The 18,039-nt window shown below is 37.7% G+C and overlaps 1 protein-coding gene across 4 annotated transcripts in view; it reads right to left on the bottom strand.

The window, feature by feature from the left end:
- Positions 1-17,178, bottom strand: part of CD55 (CD55 molecule (Cromer blood group)) — a 31,252-nt gene extending 14,074 nt beyond the window's left edge. For 2 of the 4 annotated variants that reach the window (XR_001824203.2, XM_017525519.2), the window contains exons 1-9: positions 16,831-17,064; positions 16,126-16,311; positions 14,129-14,320; positions 13,168-13,267; positions 12,063-12,148; positions 9,705-9,893; positions 3,556-3,705; positions 2,917-2,997; positions 924-944 (exon numbers count right to left, since the gene is read on the bottom strand). Coding sequence is in view for 2 of the 4 variants with exons in the window: in XM_017525519.2 (XP_017381008.1) it covers positions 924-944; positions 2,917-2,997; positions 3,556-3,705; positions 9,705-9,893; positions 12,063-12,148; positions 13,168-13,267; positions 14,129-14,320; positions 16,126-16,311; positions 16,831-16,924 (1,099 nt within the window). In the remaining 2 variants the exon portion in view is untranslated. Of the gene's footprint in view, positions 1-923; positions 945-2,916; positions 2,998-3,555; positions 3,706-9,704; positions 9,894-12,062; positions 12,149-13,167; positions 13,268-14,128; positions 14,321-16,125; positions 16,312-16,830 lie in introns of all 4 variants that reach the window. The other 2 variants (XR_001824205.2, XM_017525521.2) reach the window with 1 other exon arrangement.
- Between the last annotated feature and the right edge of the window lie 861 nt (positions 17,179-18,039).

Genomic DNA, 18,039 nt, shown 5'->3' with positions numbered 1-18,039 from the left:
AAAAAATCTAGCACATATATAGACTAGAATACATACAACCATAAAAAGAATAAAATCTTGTCATTTGCAGCAACATGAATGGAACTAGAGGCCATTATATTCAACGAAATAAGCCAAGCAAGAAAGATGAATATCGCATGCTCTTCCTCACGTGTGAGACCTAAAAAAGTTCTCATGGAGGTAGAGAGTAGAATGTTATATACCAGAGGCTGGAAAAGTGTGTGAGTAGGAGGGAGGATAAAGAGACTTTGGCCAATGAGTATAAGCATACAGTTAGATAGAAGATTTACGTTCCAATATTCAATAGCAGAGTAGGGTGAGTATAGTTCGCAATAGTATACATTTTTCATAGTCACTAGAAGAAAGGACCTAAAATGTTACCAACACACAGAAATAAAACTCAAGATGATGAATACCGCAAATAATGACTTGAGAATCACACAGTCCATGCATGTAACAAAATATCAAATGTACCCCATAAACACATAAAACATTATGTATCAATTTAAAAATTTTACGATAATCAGGGAAGTTTGGATACTGAGTAAATATTTGCTGATATTAAGGAATTACTGGATTTTTTAGGTATGCTATGTGCTTATGTTTTTATAAAGGTTACTTAGTAAAATGTTTATGAAGAAAATGATACTATGTCTGGTATTATCTTCCAAATGATCCAGGGAGTGTGGGGTAAGTGGGTATCCATGAGTTGAAAATTACTGAAACGGAGTGAGTATAAGAGGATTCACTGTACTATTTTCCCTACTTGAGTGATGTTTAAAGTTTTCCATACTAAAAAGTTTAAAAATAAATTGCAGGATAAATTTTTTAAAAACAAGAAGACAATATTATATTCCAGGAATATGGATTGTATATCTCACAGTGAAAATAATTTATTTTAACTGCCTGAGAACCAAACTTACCAGATAGAAGCATGATAGTACCTACAGATGAAGGAAAAAAAAGGATTAAAAATAAAAAATTTGTTAAAGTCATTGATTTGCTAGCAATTTCATATACTATCAATAAACTATGCTTGAAAACTTAAAAGCAACTCAAATTTCCATAATTCTAAATTTATGAAAACAGTTACATATTATCAACTTAACCGAGTATAATATAAACATTATTATATCTGTTCAACAGAATCAACACTGTAAATATAAACTATGATAAAGAGTTACTGAACACCAAAACAAACACCATTTAAATTTGGTTTTAAGACTTGAGGGCAAGAAACAGGTTTGAAAACTTAAACAGTAAATAATTGCTGACCCAATCCTACTATCAAGAAACCATAAGAAGCCTAAGTCCCTTTCAACAGACCATATCAAAACTCAGAACTGTCATATCACCTTATTATTTATATATTTGAGTGACTATGGGTGAAGCATTGCAAAAATAAATTTACTTTCATACAAGCATATTTGTAACAATAAATAAGCTGCTCTCCTAAGTGAGGTGAACACATTTACTCAGAGTACTGTTTAGAACAGGCAATATACTCAGCCAAAAAAATGCACGATGAAACTGTATATAAACTGTATGAATTAATCTCTAAGCCTCTAATTCCTCATCTAAAAAATGAAACTAAAGATACTTTGCAAGGCTGTGGTATGGATGAGTGGCATCAAATAGAAGATGAATGGAACATGTCATTATTCAGTAAGTGGTCGCTACAATTTTTTTTTCAATAAGAGTCAAATATGGCATATTATATTGTGCCCTGAAAGAGTATATTAATTGTATCTAAGAGTAAATTTTGATCCCAAGCATTGATATTTTTATTATTATAATGGACTCATTTGGTTCAGTTTAAATTTGTTAAATTATCTTACATTTTTTACAGAAGGAAATATGTCAATAAACTTAGTTCTATAACAAATTTATAAGTGATGCTGATTTCTCTTTGTCTTACCCTATTAAAAACTGGATGTATTCAACCTAGGAATTTTAGACCAAGAGATGTCATAAAATTTTAAAGTAAAAATCCCCATAAAGAATTAAAATTAGTGAACTGAATCTAAATCAATCAATATAAGCCACGAAACCAGTGCTGAGTGCTAAAAGTTAGATAATGAAACATATACAGTGTCTGTAAATTATTTTTAAAATATGAAACAATATTATGTACTACTTACGGATGCATACATGGAGTATAAAAATGAAAACAGACAGGAAGTAAGCACATTGGCTTCAGGGCAGTCATTGCCTCAGAGGGAGAAAAATGGGCTGGGGAAATGTATTAGGGAACTTTAACAATAACATCCATGATGTAATTCTTAAAAATATCCAGGTGTTGGCAAAATAGGCTTCAAGGTAACAGTTATGAAATATATAAAATCATTTTGAAAATATAGTCATAAGGGGTAAAACTATAGATACAACACAATTATTTGGTGCCACTGGGAAGCTATCATTTACAGAGCCTTGTAATAATACAAACTATTTGAAAGAATCTCTGTATTTGCAATTACTTAGATGACACTATTGAGATGCTTTACCAAATCTGCAACTGTAGGGAATCTGGAAAGATTCCTTAGCATGCTTTGAGGGACGGGACTCTATAAATGAACTAGACCCAGGACTCAACCTTAAAGACAGCACATATTTGGTTCTTTGAAGAAGTCTTGAAGTATTCGATGACTCCCTAAAGCTACTACAGAAAACAGTATTTCTTTGCCAATCTTAATCTAACATTTTTTAATGGGGCCACAGTCTTTTTCTCTATTATTGTAAATGTTTCTTTTTTTAAAAATTTGCCCTAGTACAATCCAAGTCCACCCCCAAAGAAAGTAAAAAGTATTAGTATGAAAAACCCTGTCTATAATAAATTAGAGACCATTTAATCCTGCAGTCTTGGTCAAGTTCATATTTCCGCCATAGCACATTAGATCCTGAACAGTGTCAACTGACCTGAACTGGTTCCACTTCCTTTACTTGGGGTTGTTTCATGAGAAGGCTTGGTTGTCCTAGAAACAGATGTACTCTGTGTTGCTGTAATATGAGCAGAAGAGAATCTTTGTGTACTCTTGAGACCATTAGACACTGGGGAATATACATTAGAAGACTTTTGTGTTGCTGGAAGACTCTGCGTAAATGGAGCTTTTGCTGTGGTCAATCTTTGGTCTGTTAGTGTGGTCTGCATAGCAGAGGCATTTGTCATTATGGGATTGTGAGCTGCAGGAGGGGTCCTTGTAGATAAGGTTTTTGATATGAGAGATGTCTGAGCTGCTGCTGGGGCTTTGGTGGCTGAATCATTTGCTCTGCTGGGTTTTTGAGGAATTGGTGGGACTCCTGTAGCTGAAACATGTACTGTGGTGTGTCTTTGAGGTGTCGATGAGATTCCTGTACCTGGAACATTTACTGTGGTACGTTTTTGAGATACTGATGAAAATCCTGTAGCTGGAACATTTATTGTGGTGGGTTTCTGAAGTGCTGGTGTGGCTACTGTGGCTGAGACATTTACTGTGGTGAGTTTCTGAGTTGGTGGGGTTCTTATAGTGGAAACATTTACTGTGGTGTGTTTTTGAAGAACTGATGGAGTTTCTGTACCTTGAGTATTTGCTGTGGTAGTTTTCTGAAAAGTTGAAGTTTTCTGAGAAGCTGAAGTTTTCTGAGAAGTTGATGAAGCTTTTGTAGTTGGAACATTTACTGTGGTAGATTTCTGAACTGTTGGTGGGGCCATGGAAGTTACAGATTTTCCTGTGAAGGAAAAGGTTAAGAAATAAGTTAGCTGAGGCCGGGCGCGGTGGCTCAAGCCTGTAATCCCAGCACTTTGGGAGGCAAAGGCGGGTGGATCACGAGGTCAAGAGATCGAGACCATCCTAGTCAACACGGTGAAACCCCATCTCTACTAAAAATACAAAAAATTAGCTGGGCATGGTGGTGCGTGCCTATAATCCCAGCCACTCAGGAGGCTGAGGCAGGAGAATTGCCTGAACCCAGGAGGCGGAGGTTGCGGTGAGCCAAGATCGCGCCATTGCACTCCAGCCTGGGTAACATGAGTGAAACTCCGTCTCAAAAAAAAAAAAAAAAAGTTAGCTGAATACTGCTGGCCACGTTAAGATTGTTAGCCATTACTTGCTCTGTAGCTATCCTCTCTCTCTTCCCACAAACACCTAGGTATGACTTTCAGGAAACCAAGTCTTATTGTATATTTCTCAAGGAGTTGAAATGCTAAATTGCTTTGCTTTGATATAAATTATACCTACGAGTGACTAAAGCAGACTTAGTGACAAATTATGCTGAGGTGCCTAAGCTGCTTCTTGTGAAATAAATCAAACTTAGAGTCACTCCTGATCTTATTCTGTGGCACGTCTCTACTTTCTCTCCCAAGTTATCTTTTGTGGCTGGCTAATACTAAAGCACAACAGGATGTAGTCACTAGGCCAACAGAGACAATCACAGCGAGGCTATCTTCTCCATCGCTTTTAGGAAACCTTAATGATCATGATAACTTGCTTTGTTGCACTTCTTTTTTAAAGTAATGCTTGAGTCTGAATAAAAACAACTTCTTTTACTTCTCTTGTGATGGTTAGCAGCTTTCCATACATTAGTTCCTCTTTAGATTTCAGACTAGATAACAAGTCTGATGAAACTTTCCTAAAAACATATTCTGAAAAGCACAAATCTAACAGCAGGGCAACTTTTTAGGTCTTCAGAGTCAATCTGCCATTGGGTTGCTTATACAAAGTCCCTGTTGAGGCAGTATTGAGTAGTGCCGATGCCTGATTTCACCACATACTAGTGACTAACCCCTCTAAGCTATAGTTTCCTCATCTGCAAAATGAGGATAGAAGCTGAACAGACTGCATAATTATAAGAATTAAGGGAAATAACTGAGTAAGCTATTTCATAGTGTCTATCCCTAAAACAAGAGATTACAACATCCAGGATGACTGTTGACAGCCCCATCACAAACGGGATGCCCTAGGAACTCAGAGGGTGTTGGTTGTTTTTTCTGCCTCCTTACCTATCTCACAGGCTGCTGTAAGGGATAAATCCTAGCAGGTAAAATGCCTAGCAGGTAAAATGCCTAGCAGGTAACACAGCAGGTAACACAGGTAAAATGCCTAGCAGGTAACACAGGTAAAATGCCTAGCAGGTAACACAGCATTTAGCAGGCACTCAAACAATGATAATTATTATTAGGATAAGTTTTTGTATGAACCTTTCATTCTAAGGCCCTCCTATACAAAAATTATTCTTTGTTCTATCAAGTTAGTTCTCAGTTTTGACCCAGAGAATTTATATACTACCTTAGAGTTTAAATTTCCTAGAAATTAATTTATTAGTTATCTTTTCATTACTGATATCTAGTTTAATTGCACCGTGACTAGGAGGTATGCTCTGAGTAACTTCAATCTTTTGCAATGTATTGTAGCGTAGAGCCCCACATATGGTCAATTTTGCTAAATATCCCATGTGTACTTGAAAAAAAATACTGGCCACTGGTCCTAATGAGGTTCAATGCTCTTATATGCATCTATGTTTAATTGTTGCTCAGATCTTCTTTAGTCTCACTGATTTTTGGCTGCTCGTCCTATTAGCTATTGAGACAGGTGTGGAATTCTCCAACTGTGAGTGTGTATTTATCTGTTCTTCTGTCCATTTTTGCTACATATAGATTGAAGCTATTTTATCTAGTACATATAGATTCTGGATTGTGATATATTACTGTTGAGTTGGCCTCCTTGTCATTATGAGCTGTTTCATCTTAAAATATACATTGATCTTAATGTAACTATGTCAGCTTATTTTGAAGGGTTAATGTTTGCATGGCATATTTTTCCATCCTTTACTTTCAACTATTCTGTGTTCTTGTTATTAAATTGTATCTCTTGTAAATAGTAAATAACTAGGTTCCTTTTAAAATCTAGTCTGACAATCTTGGTCAAATTACCCTTAATGTAATTACTGACATACATGGGTTTATATCAACCACCTTATTAGTTTTCTATTTCACCCATCTATTTTGTGTTCCTTTCTGCTTCTCTCTCTCTTGTTCTCTTTTGAAATATCCATTATCATTCTTTTAGTAGGTTATGTATTTATGCATTCTTCTGTCATTCATTTGTAGCAATCCTAGAGATCACAATATTTATTAGACTATAAGTCAATCATGCAAACTATCACTTTTACCACTTTTTCAGTACTGCTAGAACAGTGTAACTTTTAAATGAATTTCCCTCTTTCTGCCTTTTGCATTATTGTTATTATGCATTTGTATTCTATGTATAATTCAGACCCCACAGGACATTACATTCACTGTTTGTAAACTCAGTATTCATTTACCCTTGTCAGTGTTCATTTCCTCTTGTATTTTCATGTTTTATCTGGAATTACTTTCATTCTACTTGAAGAATTTCCTTTAGTTTTTCATTCTGTGCATGTTTGGTCTGCTAATGCAAAGTTTTCTTGGTTTTTGTCTGAATACATCCTTCTTTTGCATTCAGTTTTGAATGACATATTAATTGGGTGTAGAATTCTGGGTGAGCAGTAATTTTCTTACAGTATTTTAAAGATTTTTTTCTTATTGTCTTGGCTTGCATCATTTTTTGCTGAGAAGTCAGTGATCAGTTTTACTGTTGCTTCTTTGAAGATTTTTTTGTTTGTTTTTGCTATGAGGTGCCTTAAAGTGGTTTTCTTTTTATTCAGCTTAGTCAGAGACCTTCTTGAACATGTTGGCTAATGTATTTTATCAATTTTGGAAAATTCTGAGTAAGTATCATTTAAAATATTTCTTCTGCTCCTATTTCTCTACTCTTCACCTCTTCCTTTTTGTCTCTCACTTTCTCTCTCCTTTTTCTAACATGTGTTAAAACAGTTTAACATGTCTCAAATTTTTATCTATATTTCACACTCCTTTTTCTCTTTGTGAATCAGTTTAGGTAGGTATTTTTAACTGATCTGTCTTCCAGTTCCTAACACTGTTTCCTGCTCTGTCTGAATCACCGCTAAACCTACCTATTGTGTTCTTAATTTCAGATCTTTTCCAGTTGTAGAATATCAGATTCCAATTCTCTATTGAAGTTCTCTTTTCTTTTATCATCTTAAACATGTTAATTAGTTATTTTAAAGTCCTCATTTGCGAACTCAATTATCTGGATATTCTTTATTTGGTTTTGTTTTCTCTTGATTTGGCCATATTTTCTTTCTTCCTTCCATATCTAACAGTCTTTTTATTGTATGTCAAACATTATATAATAAAACATCCAGATGATATGATATGCCTTCCTGATAAGCAGACTGCATTGAGGTAATCATATCTTTAACCTAGTAGGAATTGAACTGGGTTCCAGTTTCAGTAAGACTCTATCTACCTCTGCTCTTGCCTCCATTCCTTGAGAGTAGCCCTTCTGGGCTTCTGACTGAAAGCCTTGTGGATCTTTATTATTTCACCCTTGGAAGATGGCAGGAGATTCAGGTCTATCCTTCAGAGTTTCCCCAGTCCAGCCTTCTAATGTCCTTCCCCTTTACAGTTTCAAAATAAGCACCAATGTGCTAACAGGGAGACCTGTGGTATGCTATATAAAAGTCTGTTCCTCTGATAGGTATATGCTATCCAAATACCATCAAGTTCTGAGAGATATCATTTTATACTTTAGAAGCTTTGGGTCAAGCTTCCCAGCCTCATATGCAGCCCCCCAAATTAGCAAATGGCCTTTAGGAAAAATTGGTTTTGCATTTGAGGACTTCAATTTGCAGTGCATTACCCTATCCTTCCACAACCATTAAAGCTTTGCTGGTTTCTCTTTCCTGTAAGTAGTCTTTTGTCTGGGTCAGAGTGGATCCTTAGTCCAGGTTCAGAATCAGCAAATGTCCCTAGAGAAAACTGGCTTACTTCAGAATGGGTTGCCTTCACCCCTCTGCCCCCAGGAATTTTAGTTCATTCAGAACTTGTTGCTTCCACAGCTGTATCTTACGCCTTTAAAAATATAATTTTTTGGTAATATATTCAGATATTATAGTTGTTTTAATGGAAGCATTAGCCTGCCACGACCTACTTGGGTACTTCCATACAGTTTTTAAGCTCCAATTAACGATCATTTAAAAAAATAGAAAAAATCAATATGAACTGGATCAAATGGCCAAATTTTAAAAGCACACACACCAAACTTCATCATAATTAAATGAATTCAAATAATAAAGGTTTTACTGCCTACACTGTCAAATCTCCATAACAATTATTATCATTAAAGGTGCAAACAGCATAATGATGTAATATTAGTGGGAGACTAATAGGTACAGTCTTTTAAAAAGCAATGTTACAGCTATGAAAAATGTAATTCACATATCTTTGTTACAATTATACTGCAAGGAATTTATTGTACAAATGTACTTGCATACATGTGGAGTGAGAGATGTACAAGAATATTATGGCATCATTTGCAATAATAGCTCATAAAAGAAAACCAGAACAAAAAACCTAAATTGCCATCAATAGAGGAGTGGTTAGATGAATGAATGCCCACACTATTTACGTGACAAATAAAAAATATTTGTATGTTTATTTATATTCTAAAATAAAGCACAAGAATTTATAAAAAATGGTTACCTCTCAGAGCAGGACTAGTGATAGAGACTCTCACTTCTCATTTTGTACTCATCTCCATGGCTTTAATATTGTCATTATGTCTATATATGACACTTATAATAAAAAACTATTTTAATAAGGAATTTCTAAAATTCATACTAATAAAATTTCAATTATAATTATAAAAGTAAATACTCAAAGGCTTCAGTCATGCTGGCATTCACCACTACTTAAACAAATGCCTCCGACTGATACTAGGCAATAAATAGTTAGTACAGCGTCACTAATCTTCTAAATATTTCTTTTAAAATATATTTAAAGACCAGTTCTAAGGATTCTGAGAGTACTATCTGGGTATAAAAAGACACTGAAAGACTAGAAGGATGAAAGAGAATGGATAATAATAGAAATTTTGGAGGCAGAATATAATTGAATGTTAATTCAGTGAAGTTAACAGATGGCAAGAGTTTCTCAGTTGTTGCAACAAGTATGATCACTATCTAGAACCCTCAGTTCAATCTAAGATTCTCCCTTCAATTTAATAAACCACTTCATATGCTCTTTGTATAAACAAAGCACCTATATTAACTTACTGAAAGCAAATGGTATAAAACAGCAAATTTAAGCAAATTCACCAAAATTATGAGGCCCATTTTATATATACACATCATATATACATGTGTGTGTGTCAGTGTGTGTATACCAGCCAAAGACCTTTCTGAGAAGCTTTAGAAAAACTGTGTCCCCAAGAACAGAAAACCAAACACTGCATGTTCTCACTCATAGGTGGGTGTTGAACAATGAGAACACATGGACTCAGGGAGAGGAGCATCACATACAGGGGGCAGTTGGGAGGGGGTTAGGGGAGGGACGGCAGGGGGTGGGGAGGGATAACATGGGGAGAAATGCCTGATATAGATGAAGGGGGCATAGAGGCAGCAAACCACCTGGTTATGTAAGCACCTATGCAACAACCCTGCATGACTTGCACATGTACTCCAGAACCTAAAGTAAAATTAAAAAAAAAAAAAAATTGTGTCCCACAGAAAAACACAAGTATGCAGATGTAAACATTTTACAGTTTTTTCTTAGGGAGTTCATAGAATGTCTGCAACCCACATATATACCTAAGGGTAGCAATAAAGCAATTATCCAAACTGATTACCTTTGCATACAGGTGGTGGGCCACTCCATTCTCCTTCTTCACCATTCACAGTACAATAAATAGAGTTGTGTCCAATCATAGTGAATCCTCTATTACATAAATATGTTACAGACTGTGTGTGTACATAATGGTCACGTTCCCCTTCAATTATTCCATTGTCAATTCTTGGTGGTGTTGGACAATAAATTTCTTAAAAAACAATTCAAACATCTTTTAAATAAATAAAACTAGTATTTTTACAAATAAGGTGAAAACAAGTTAAAGATTATATTTTTAAAAAGTCAAAATATAATTTTTCTAAATTCAGCATTATCAACAAGAGATGCTTATAAATGCCTATTAAGTAACTGGTAGTATATTGGAACTTTGAATGCAAATGGCGTAGAAGACAAATGCTAACCCTGAGACCAATTCACAGAAATACTAAGATTCAGAACATGTATGTAAAAGAAAAATTATAAGATTTGAACATACCAAAATGATGCTAGGAAAAGTAAATGCTGCAGGGGTTTAGTGATAAAAGCAGTGTAGTCAGAGAAGACTTTGGCAGGGAAATAGAACTTGAGTTTAAACCTAATAGGTAGCATTATTTTAAGAAAGAACAGAGAAGAGAGCATTGCTCTTCACTCTAAGAGGGAAATGATAGCAAATGCAAGGAGCTGAAAATTCAAGCAGCATGCTTAAGAACTAAGTACAGACCATTTTGGATAGAGCAAGTATCTTAAATGTGAGGATTACATTTTGATTTCTAAAGAAAAAAATTTTAGCACATATTGACTCACAGAGGCTTTAATTCAAAATAATCTTACTGAGCAGCTAAACTTATAAAATAAATACAACAGAGTTTTTTTTTTTTTTAGTTATACTGTAAAAAGGGACCACTCTGTGGCAGCTGCCCTGAGAAAAAAATTCAAGAGTTCCACATGCTCTAGAGGCATGAAGTTTTTTTTGTTTGTTTGTTTGTTTTTTAAAGAATGAAGGCAATTAAATATGTGTATATGTCAAATTATGTTACATCAAACATACTTAAGAACACAGAGAATAGCCAGCACATTTATAAATCAATCACTTTAGGTCTTGGATCAAAACAAGCAGCAAGAACAAGCTGTTCTGATTTACAGTAACTTAGGGTGTGCAGGGACACATGTACCATCGGTTCAGTTCAAACATTTTCTGAGCACCTAACACAAGCAAGGCATTTTTCTGTAATTGGAAGTGCAAAGCTGAACAAGATATATAGCTCCTATGTCTTAAAAGCTAGTAGGAAAAGAGATTCAGAGATAATTTCAATACAAAATGCAAGGGTTATCATAGAAGTAGCCAGCCTGGAAATCTTCCTGATGGGCTAGAGAACTAATTATTAGTAAGGAAAATATAGCTAAGTAGAGACAGGCAGCCAGCTATGGTGGTTCACACCTGTAATCCCAGCACTTTGGGAGGCCAAGGTGGGTAGACTGCTTGAGCCCAGGAGTTTAAGACCAGCCTGGGCAACACGAGGAAGCTCTGTCTATGGAAAAAAAAAATAACACACACACACAAACAAATTAGCTGGGCATGGTGGTGTGCACCTGTAGTCCCAGCTACAAGGGAGGCTGAGGTGGGAGGATCACTTGTGCTGAGTAGGTTGAGGCTGCAACCACTGCACTTCAGCCTGGGCAACAGAGTGAGACCGTGTCTCAATTTTAAAAAAAAGAAAGAAAAGGAAAAAAGGGTATATGGAAACCACAAGCAGTTTGCACGTATAAAGCATAAAACATGAGGGCAAGACCTGAGCGTCAAGCAGTAGGTAGACCATGGCTGCCTTGTACACTATACTAAGGAGTTTGGGCTTTGTAAGTGATGGAAGATATGAATAAGCTCTAAGGAGGAAATAGACAAGTCACATCTGTGTTTCAGATTGCTCTGGATAAAATATGCATGAAACATTAATAGAGTAAAAGAATGGAGGCAGGAATCTTATTTCCACTGCCACTTGTTTTAGGATATGTGATCAAGTCTCATAGACCCTCTGATTGACAGTACTTTCTTACAGAAAATTGTAGGGTGGAAATCTTTTACCTATCATACTTGACTTTAGAAGTAATGGTTAGACAACAAATGACCAAGTCCAATACAAACCCTAAGTTTGTTTTTAATCCTCATTCTATAGTTCAGGAACTGGGACTCATAAAACTTGATGGTTTATCTTCACAGCTAATAAATTGAGAAGCATCACTAGAAAAGGTCTTAAAATGAGCAAAGCACTCATATATTGAAAGGTGGGTTGGCTACAAATACACACTGTGCTAATTCTTAATGGGCAAAAATTAATTTATCATTGAGCACTCACCTGAGTGCTTATATTTTTTAAAATCTTACCTCTGCACTCTGGCAATGGGTCACTCCACTGAACAGAGTTGCCTGAGACAAGACAAAGACTAGTAGTCTCGCCATATAATTTGTACCTGAAGCAACAGGGGAAGAGAAATAGTTTGTTACATTCACACATATTTGACTTTCCTCAAATTCTCCAGGTTATTATCTTAAAATATTGACTATAGCAGTAGGTGAAGATAAAACAGTAGGTGATAAAAGTCCACACAGTAGTTTAAAGGAAAAAAAAATTAAGTTTAAAAAGGTGACATCCAAAGAGTAAAAACGGGTAAGACATGCACATTTTTTATGTGCATGGAGAATGTGTTAGAATACACGAAGTGTTTTAAAACATTTTTAAATGACATAGATGATTGAACATTTTATACTTCTGAGTTCTAAACATAGGCTTCATAGAATATACTTATATTTAAAGAGTTCAAAGTACTTCCCAGATTTTATGTTCGTGACCTAACCAACACCTGTGTTTCATATAGGAGACAAGTGATATTGATCTTTTTATTTTATAAAGAATAGGGACACACAGTAAAATAGAATAATTTACAGATGTGACACAAAAAAATAAATATAAAGTTTTCAACAGTGTCTGAGACACCGATGGTACTCAATGAGTGAGTTCCTTTTTCCTATATAGAGAACTTATCAAAGAACTTAGTTTAGAATATTTTCACACTAGGAATGTCTTTAACTCATGCTATTTTGTAACAGCTTGTTTGCATATAGATAAACTCATAAGCAAATTCATTATTTAGGTCAATTAAAGACTGGTTTAGTATTTAACATTTGAAGAATTATTTCTGCAAGTAACGTCATCTCAAATTTTTTATTAATCACATTTAAATTTTTTTACTGAATCACATATGGACTGAAATCAGAAATCAGAGAATTTGGTGGTATAAGAAATCTTCCTTTCTTGCCCCATTTTACTAAACGTAACTGTGAGGAGCTCATGATGAAGGGTCTTTGAGGAGAGGGATTGTTTTAATTGCTACTAGCTATGAATACCAGTCATGAAACTAACAATCTCATCTTAAATCCTAATTTGTTTTCTCATTTCCTAAATACAGGGTTTTAATATGCCCAAACTTACCCTGGGTTACATGAGAAGGTGATGGAAGCACCAAATAATATGCCATCTGGTATGTCAATGTGACCATTTAGTAGTTCTCCAGGATTACGGCACGATTGCTCTAGAATAGAATACAAATAGATTTTTTAAATTAAATTATCAGGCATACAAACAAAGAAGGTAACTATGTGAGGTGGTGGATATATTAATTCACTTGACTGTGTTAATCATTTCACAATGTGGACATATATCAAAACATCATGTTGTACAACTAAAATTTGTCAATTATACTTCAATAAAACTGGGGAAAAATTTGAAAAAATTATCAAATATCATCATCTGAACCATTGATATTTCTCACCCTTAAACTTCTTTTTTAAATTATTATTATTTTTCAGATGGAGCTTCACTCTGTTGCTCAGGCTGGGGTGTGGTGACATAATTTTAGCTCACTGCAACCTCTGCCTCCTGGGTTCAAGGGATTCCCCTACCTCAGCCTCCCAAGAAGCTGGGATGACAGGTGTGCACCACCACACCCAGCTAATTTTTGTATCTTTAGTAGTCAGGGTTTCATCACGTTGGCCAGGCTGGTCTCAATCCCCGGATCTCAAGTCGTCCACTTTCCTTGCCTTCCCAAAGTGCTGGGATTACAGGCATGAGCCACCATGCCCGACCATTAGTCTTCTTTAATTTGAATTTCACTTTATAATAAGTTTTGAAAAAGCAACATATTTAGAATATATATGTGTTTTATTTTAGGTAACCTCCAACTAATTAAGTATGAAATTTTCTAGTGAATAAGTATTCCTACCACATAAATAGTTTGTCTAATTCAAAATAAATTAACACTCATGGTCCTATCAAGAAATATCCTAAATAATAAATAGTATATACATACAGAGTTCTAGCATGAACGAAGGAAGGAATACCATTTCCCCCAAACACCAGATGGTTGGAAACGCTTTTTAAAAATTTTACTTACTTTTACAAAATTCAGGTGCTGTGGACCATGTTAAATTCTGAAGGCAAGTTACGTTTCTTGGTAGAAAAGGGACTCTTCTGTAACCTGGACGGCAGTCATATTCTATAACAGTACCAACTGGAAAATAATTCTGACTGACATAAGGCGGTCTGAGGGCTGCAAAACTTAGTCTGGGTGGTGCACTGCAGCTACCTGAAAGTATTAACAAAAGCAATAACAAAAAAAGTAGTATTTTGTTTTATAATCTATGTTTAATTAATTGGACGCTAAATCACCCTTCCTTACTGCTTTGTACATATTTGGTATTTAACTATATTAATATCACCATGGCACTTGCAATCTATCAGATGTATTCACATGTATACTTGATTTCCTAGTTACCAGAGGTTTAGGAAGTAGAGCTGGCACACAGATATCACTATCCCCACTTTAAAAAAGTAATAATAATATTTAAGTTCTCTGACATTCTATAAATGTTGATTTCTTTATCCTGCCCTAAAGAACTACACAGCACCATATAGTACAGGGATAGGGCATTTCCAGACCCCTGGACTAATGTCCTGCACAACAACAGCAATAGCAGCTAATATTGATCGAACACTTCTAAATGTTTTACACTTAAACTCATTTAATTCCCATAAGCCCTGGGGTCGAGGATCAGATGAGTCAACTGCATACGTAGAGTATTTACATCTGTAAACAGCTGGGCAAATGTGAATCTAGAGAGGCATGGTCAAGTGGAAGGGTCATTGGATTTGCAGTCAGAAGGCCCGAGTTTACACCTCGGTTTTGGTATAAAAGCTGCTGCTCTTGAGGAAGTTATTTAACTACTAGGACCTGTCTCCTCCACTATAAAATGAGGATAAGAGCCCCAACTTACCTCATGAGGTTGTTTAAGGATTGGATAAAGTAATAATATGGGGAAGAGTTATCAATTCTAAACCATGATACGTGTGCAAAGACTATGTACTTGATCCTACTGCCTCTATCGTGGATAATAATAGAAAGTTAAAGCCTATTTTATGCGTTGCTTCTGAGTATTTGTGGCAATTTCTGTATTTACTGTAGCTTCCATTGATCTAAGTTGTTCAAAGTCGGGTTATTGACTATCTTTACCCATATATCTCAAAGCTAATACAGGGCTATGTAAATAACAGATTTTTTTCCTCCAAAATAATGCCAATATGTATTTTATGAAACCAAAGGGCACATGAGGTGTGGATGACTGAATGTATATTCACCTAAAACAAGAAATCTTGATCTACTAGATATCTTAATATCAAACACAGTTACTGTGTTAGCCCCAAAACTTCGCTGGGCCTTTTATTTATTTTTAACAATCAATCAATCAGTCCACATATCTGTATCCCAATTTATATATACATACGTCCCTATATATATATATCCCAATTTATGTATATACACATATGTTTTCAAAGTAGCAAGAAGAGAAGATTTGGAATATTCTCCACACAAACGCTCAGTGTTTGAGGTGCTGGCTATCCCAGTTACCGTGACTGATCATGACACATCGTATGCATGTGTCAAAATATCACACTTACCCTATAAATATGTACAAGTAGATTTTGAAATAAATATTGAGAGGTTTTAAAAATGCCACCACTGGGCTCTATTTGGCAAGTCCTACTTTACAAAATGATATTTAAGAAAACAGATCACTTATGCTGTGTCTCAAGGCAATTGCCAAATATATTTTATATATTTACTCCCTAAACAATACCTATTGTTTACTACTGTTTCTCTACTAGTTCGTTCAACAGGTACAGTGTTAGGAAGAAAAACTCTTAATGAAGCAGCAGGACCTACTCAGGGAGGAGAATGCCTTCAATTAGCTGGAGTGTGACGTGCCAACAAGGTAAACCTGGGGTTTAAAAACGCTAGAAAACGATCAATTGCTGGTCACTCCAAAGATATATAAAAATAAATATGAGATACATTCCATTCTCATAACTTTTCTAAAAGGATGAAGAACTTACGATTGCAGAACTCTTCAATATCTGTCCATTGATCGTCCTGACCGCAGATCACAGAGTCCTTCGAGCCAGGAATTTTTGCATAGGTTTCATTACATTCGTACGTCACTGTGGCGCCCTGGGGAAAGCTCGTAAGGCCTCCCAAAACTGGCTGGGCATTAGGTACCTCTGGGGGAAGGCCACAGTCACCTACGGAGGCAAAAGCAGAACTGAAGGGAATGACTATCAAGTGTCCTCACAGCTGCTGTTTTTAAGACAAGGCCCCTTGAAATGCCACGCCTGAAGGTGACCGCAAGTTTACAGCACCGTGTGCTGCCCGCGGCTGGACTCCGTGTCGAGAGTGGGGAGCGGTCGGCGGTCTGGCCTCCCACCCTTTGAGACCAGCTTTTTCGGGGGGTCAAGGATACACTGTCGTTGGGCCCTCCCTTTCGATTTTCCCAGCTTAGGCGGCTCCGGAAACCCAGCCGTGGACGGTTTAACCCTCCACGCCGACCCCTAAAGCCAAGTCAGCTGGGGGCCGACACAGCACGAGCTCCAATCGCTGGTGAGCGGTGAGAGCCTTAAAGGTACAGGACGGCGGAACCACGACCGCGGGCCACGCTCCTCACCTGCCAGGTCCCCGGGCCCTGTGTGTGTTTCGGAGACCGACCTGGACCGCCCACCCAGCCCAGGGGCTTCCCCGGCCGCCGGCCCCGGGTCCCCACTCACCCCGCACGCCCGGCAGGCACAGCAGCAGCAGCAGCCCCGGCAGCCCGCCGAGGAGGCGCAGCGCCGCGGGCGCGCTCGGCTGCGCGACAGTCATGGCGCGCGGGGTCAGGACAGGAGACTCCACCACTTCGCAGCAACACCCAGCGGCGCGAGCCAGTTGCAGTGAGCGGCGGCGGCGCCTCGCGGCTCCGCAATACCAGTTAAATGAGCGCTGTGGGCGGGGCCCGGGCCGGGGCTCCGTATCACCAAGGGTGGAACAACGAAGACGGGTGGAGCAGGGGTTTGTTGAGATCAGAGGCCCCGGCGTCCCCTGCCCCTGGGAGCCCTGGACTAGGGGACGACAGCACTGGGAGGGAGAAGGAGCTCTCCGGCAATCCCCGCTGAGACTCACTCTCTCCACTGCTGGGTGGGGCCTGCGATGACCGGCCTTCTGGAAACGTAAATATCTTCTTGCTACGTCAACACAGACTGGGTGGGAACGGGAGGGGGAGGGGTGCCCGAGTATCGCAGGATAAAGATCGCTGGCCTAGCCGCCCCAGCCAGAGTTGGTCTAACCGGAGTATCCGCGCGCTTGAGTGCTGCCAAGTCGAGCTGCAGGTGCAGTGGCGTTCCGGGATTGAAACCCGGTCCCTTCCCGGCACCGTGGGCCTTCTCCTGGAAGGTCTGTCCAAGGCCAGCGCGAGGGTGGGGAAATAACTAGGGAGGCAGCGCGTTACCTCCTAGGACATTCTCTAATGTGAAAACAGAGAAACAGGCTGAGTAACACAGCAGGGAGTGAGCATTGTTCACACCTTATTCGGGTGGGAGTTAACTTTCTTCATCTGGGTTCTCCTTATTTACCAAAGATATCACTTTGGGATTACTCCAGCCTGACTGTAGAGAGAAATTCACCTGTATGTCTGTGTGTGTGTGTGTGTGTGTGTGTGTGTGTGTCTGTGTGTGTGTGTGTTGGGGGGCGGTGGGGTCGGGAAGGGGTGAGATATCAACAGACAGACCCCGAAAAGCTGAATGGTGGTGGGGTGGATTTTTAAGAGGAAGGCTTGCTACAAACCCTTAAGAATAATAGCCTAAGGTTTGCAAGACTGGCCACACATAAGAATTACGTGGGGAGTCTTTTTTTTTTTTTTTTTTAAATCCAGAGGCCCAAGCTGCACCTTAGACAAATTAAATCAGCATCTCTGAGGATGGGACTGGGTATCAGGATTAAAG

This window comes from Cebus imitator, unplaced genomic scaffold (assembly GCF_001604975.1).
Source record: "Cebus imitator isolate Cc_AM_T3 unplaced genomic scaffold, Cebus_imitator-1.0 Scaffold38, whole genome shotgun sequence".
Taxonomy (NCBI): Eukaryota; Metazoa; Chordata; class Mammalia; order Primates; family Cebidae; genus Cebus; species Cebus imitator.
This window is presented reverse-complemented; position numbering and strand designations above follow the sequence as displayed.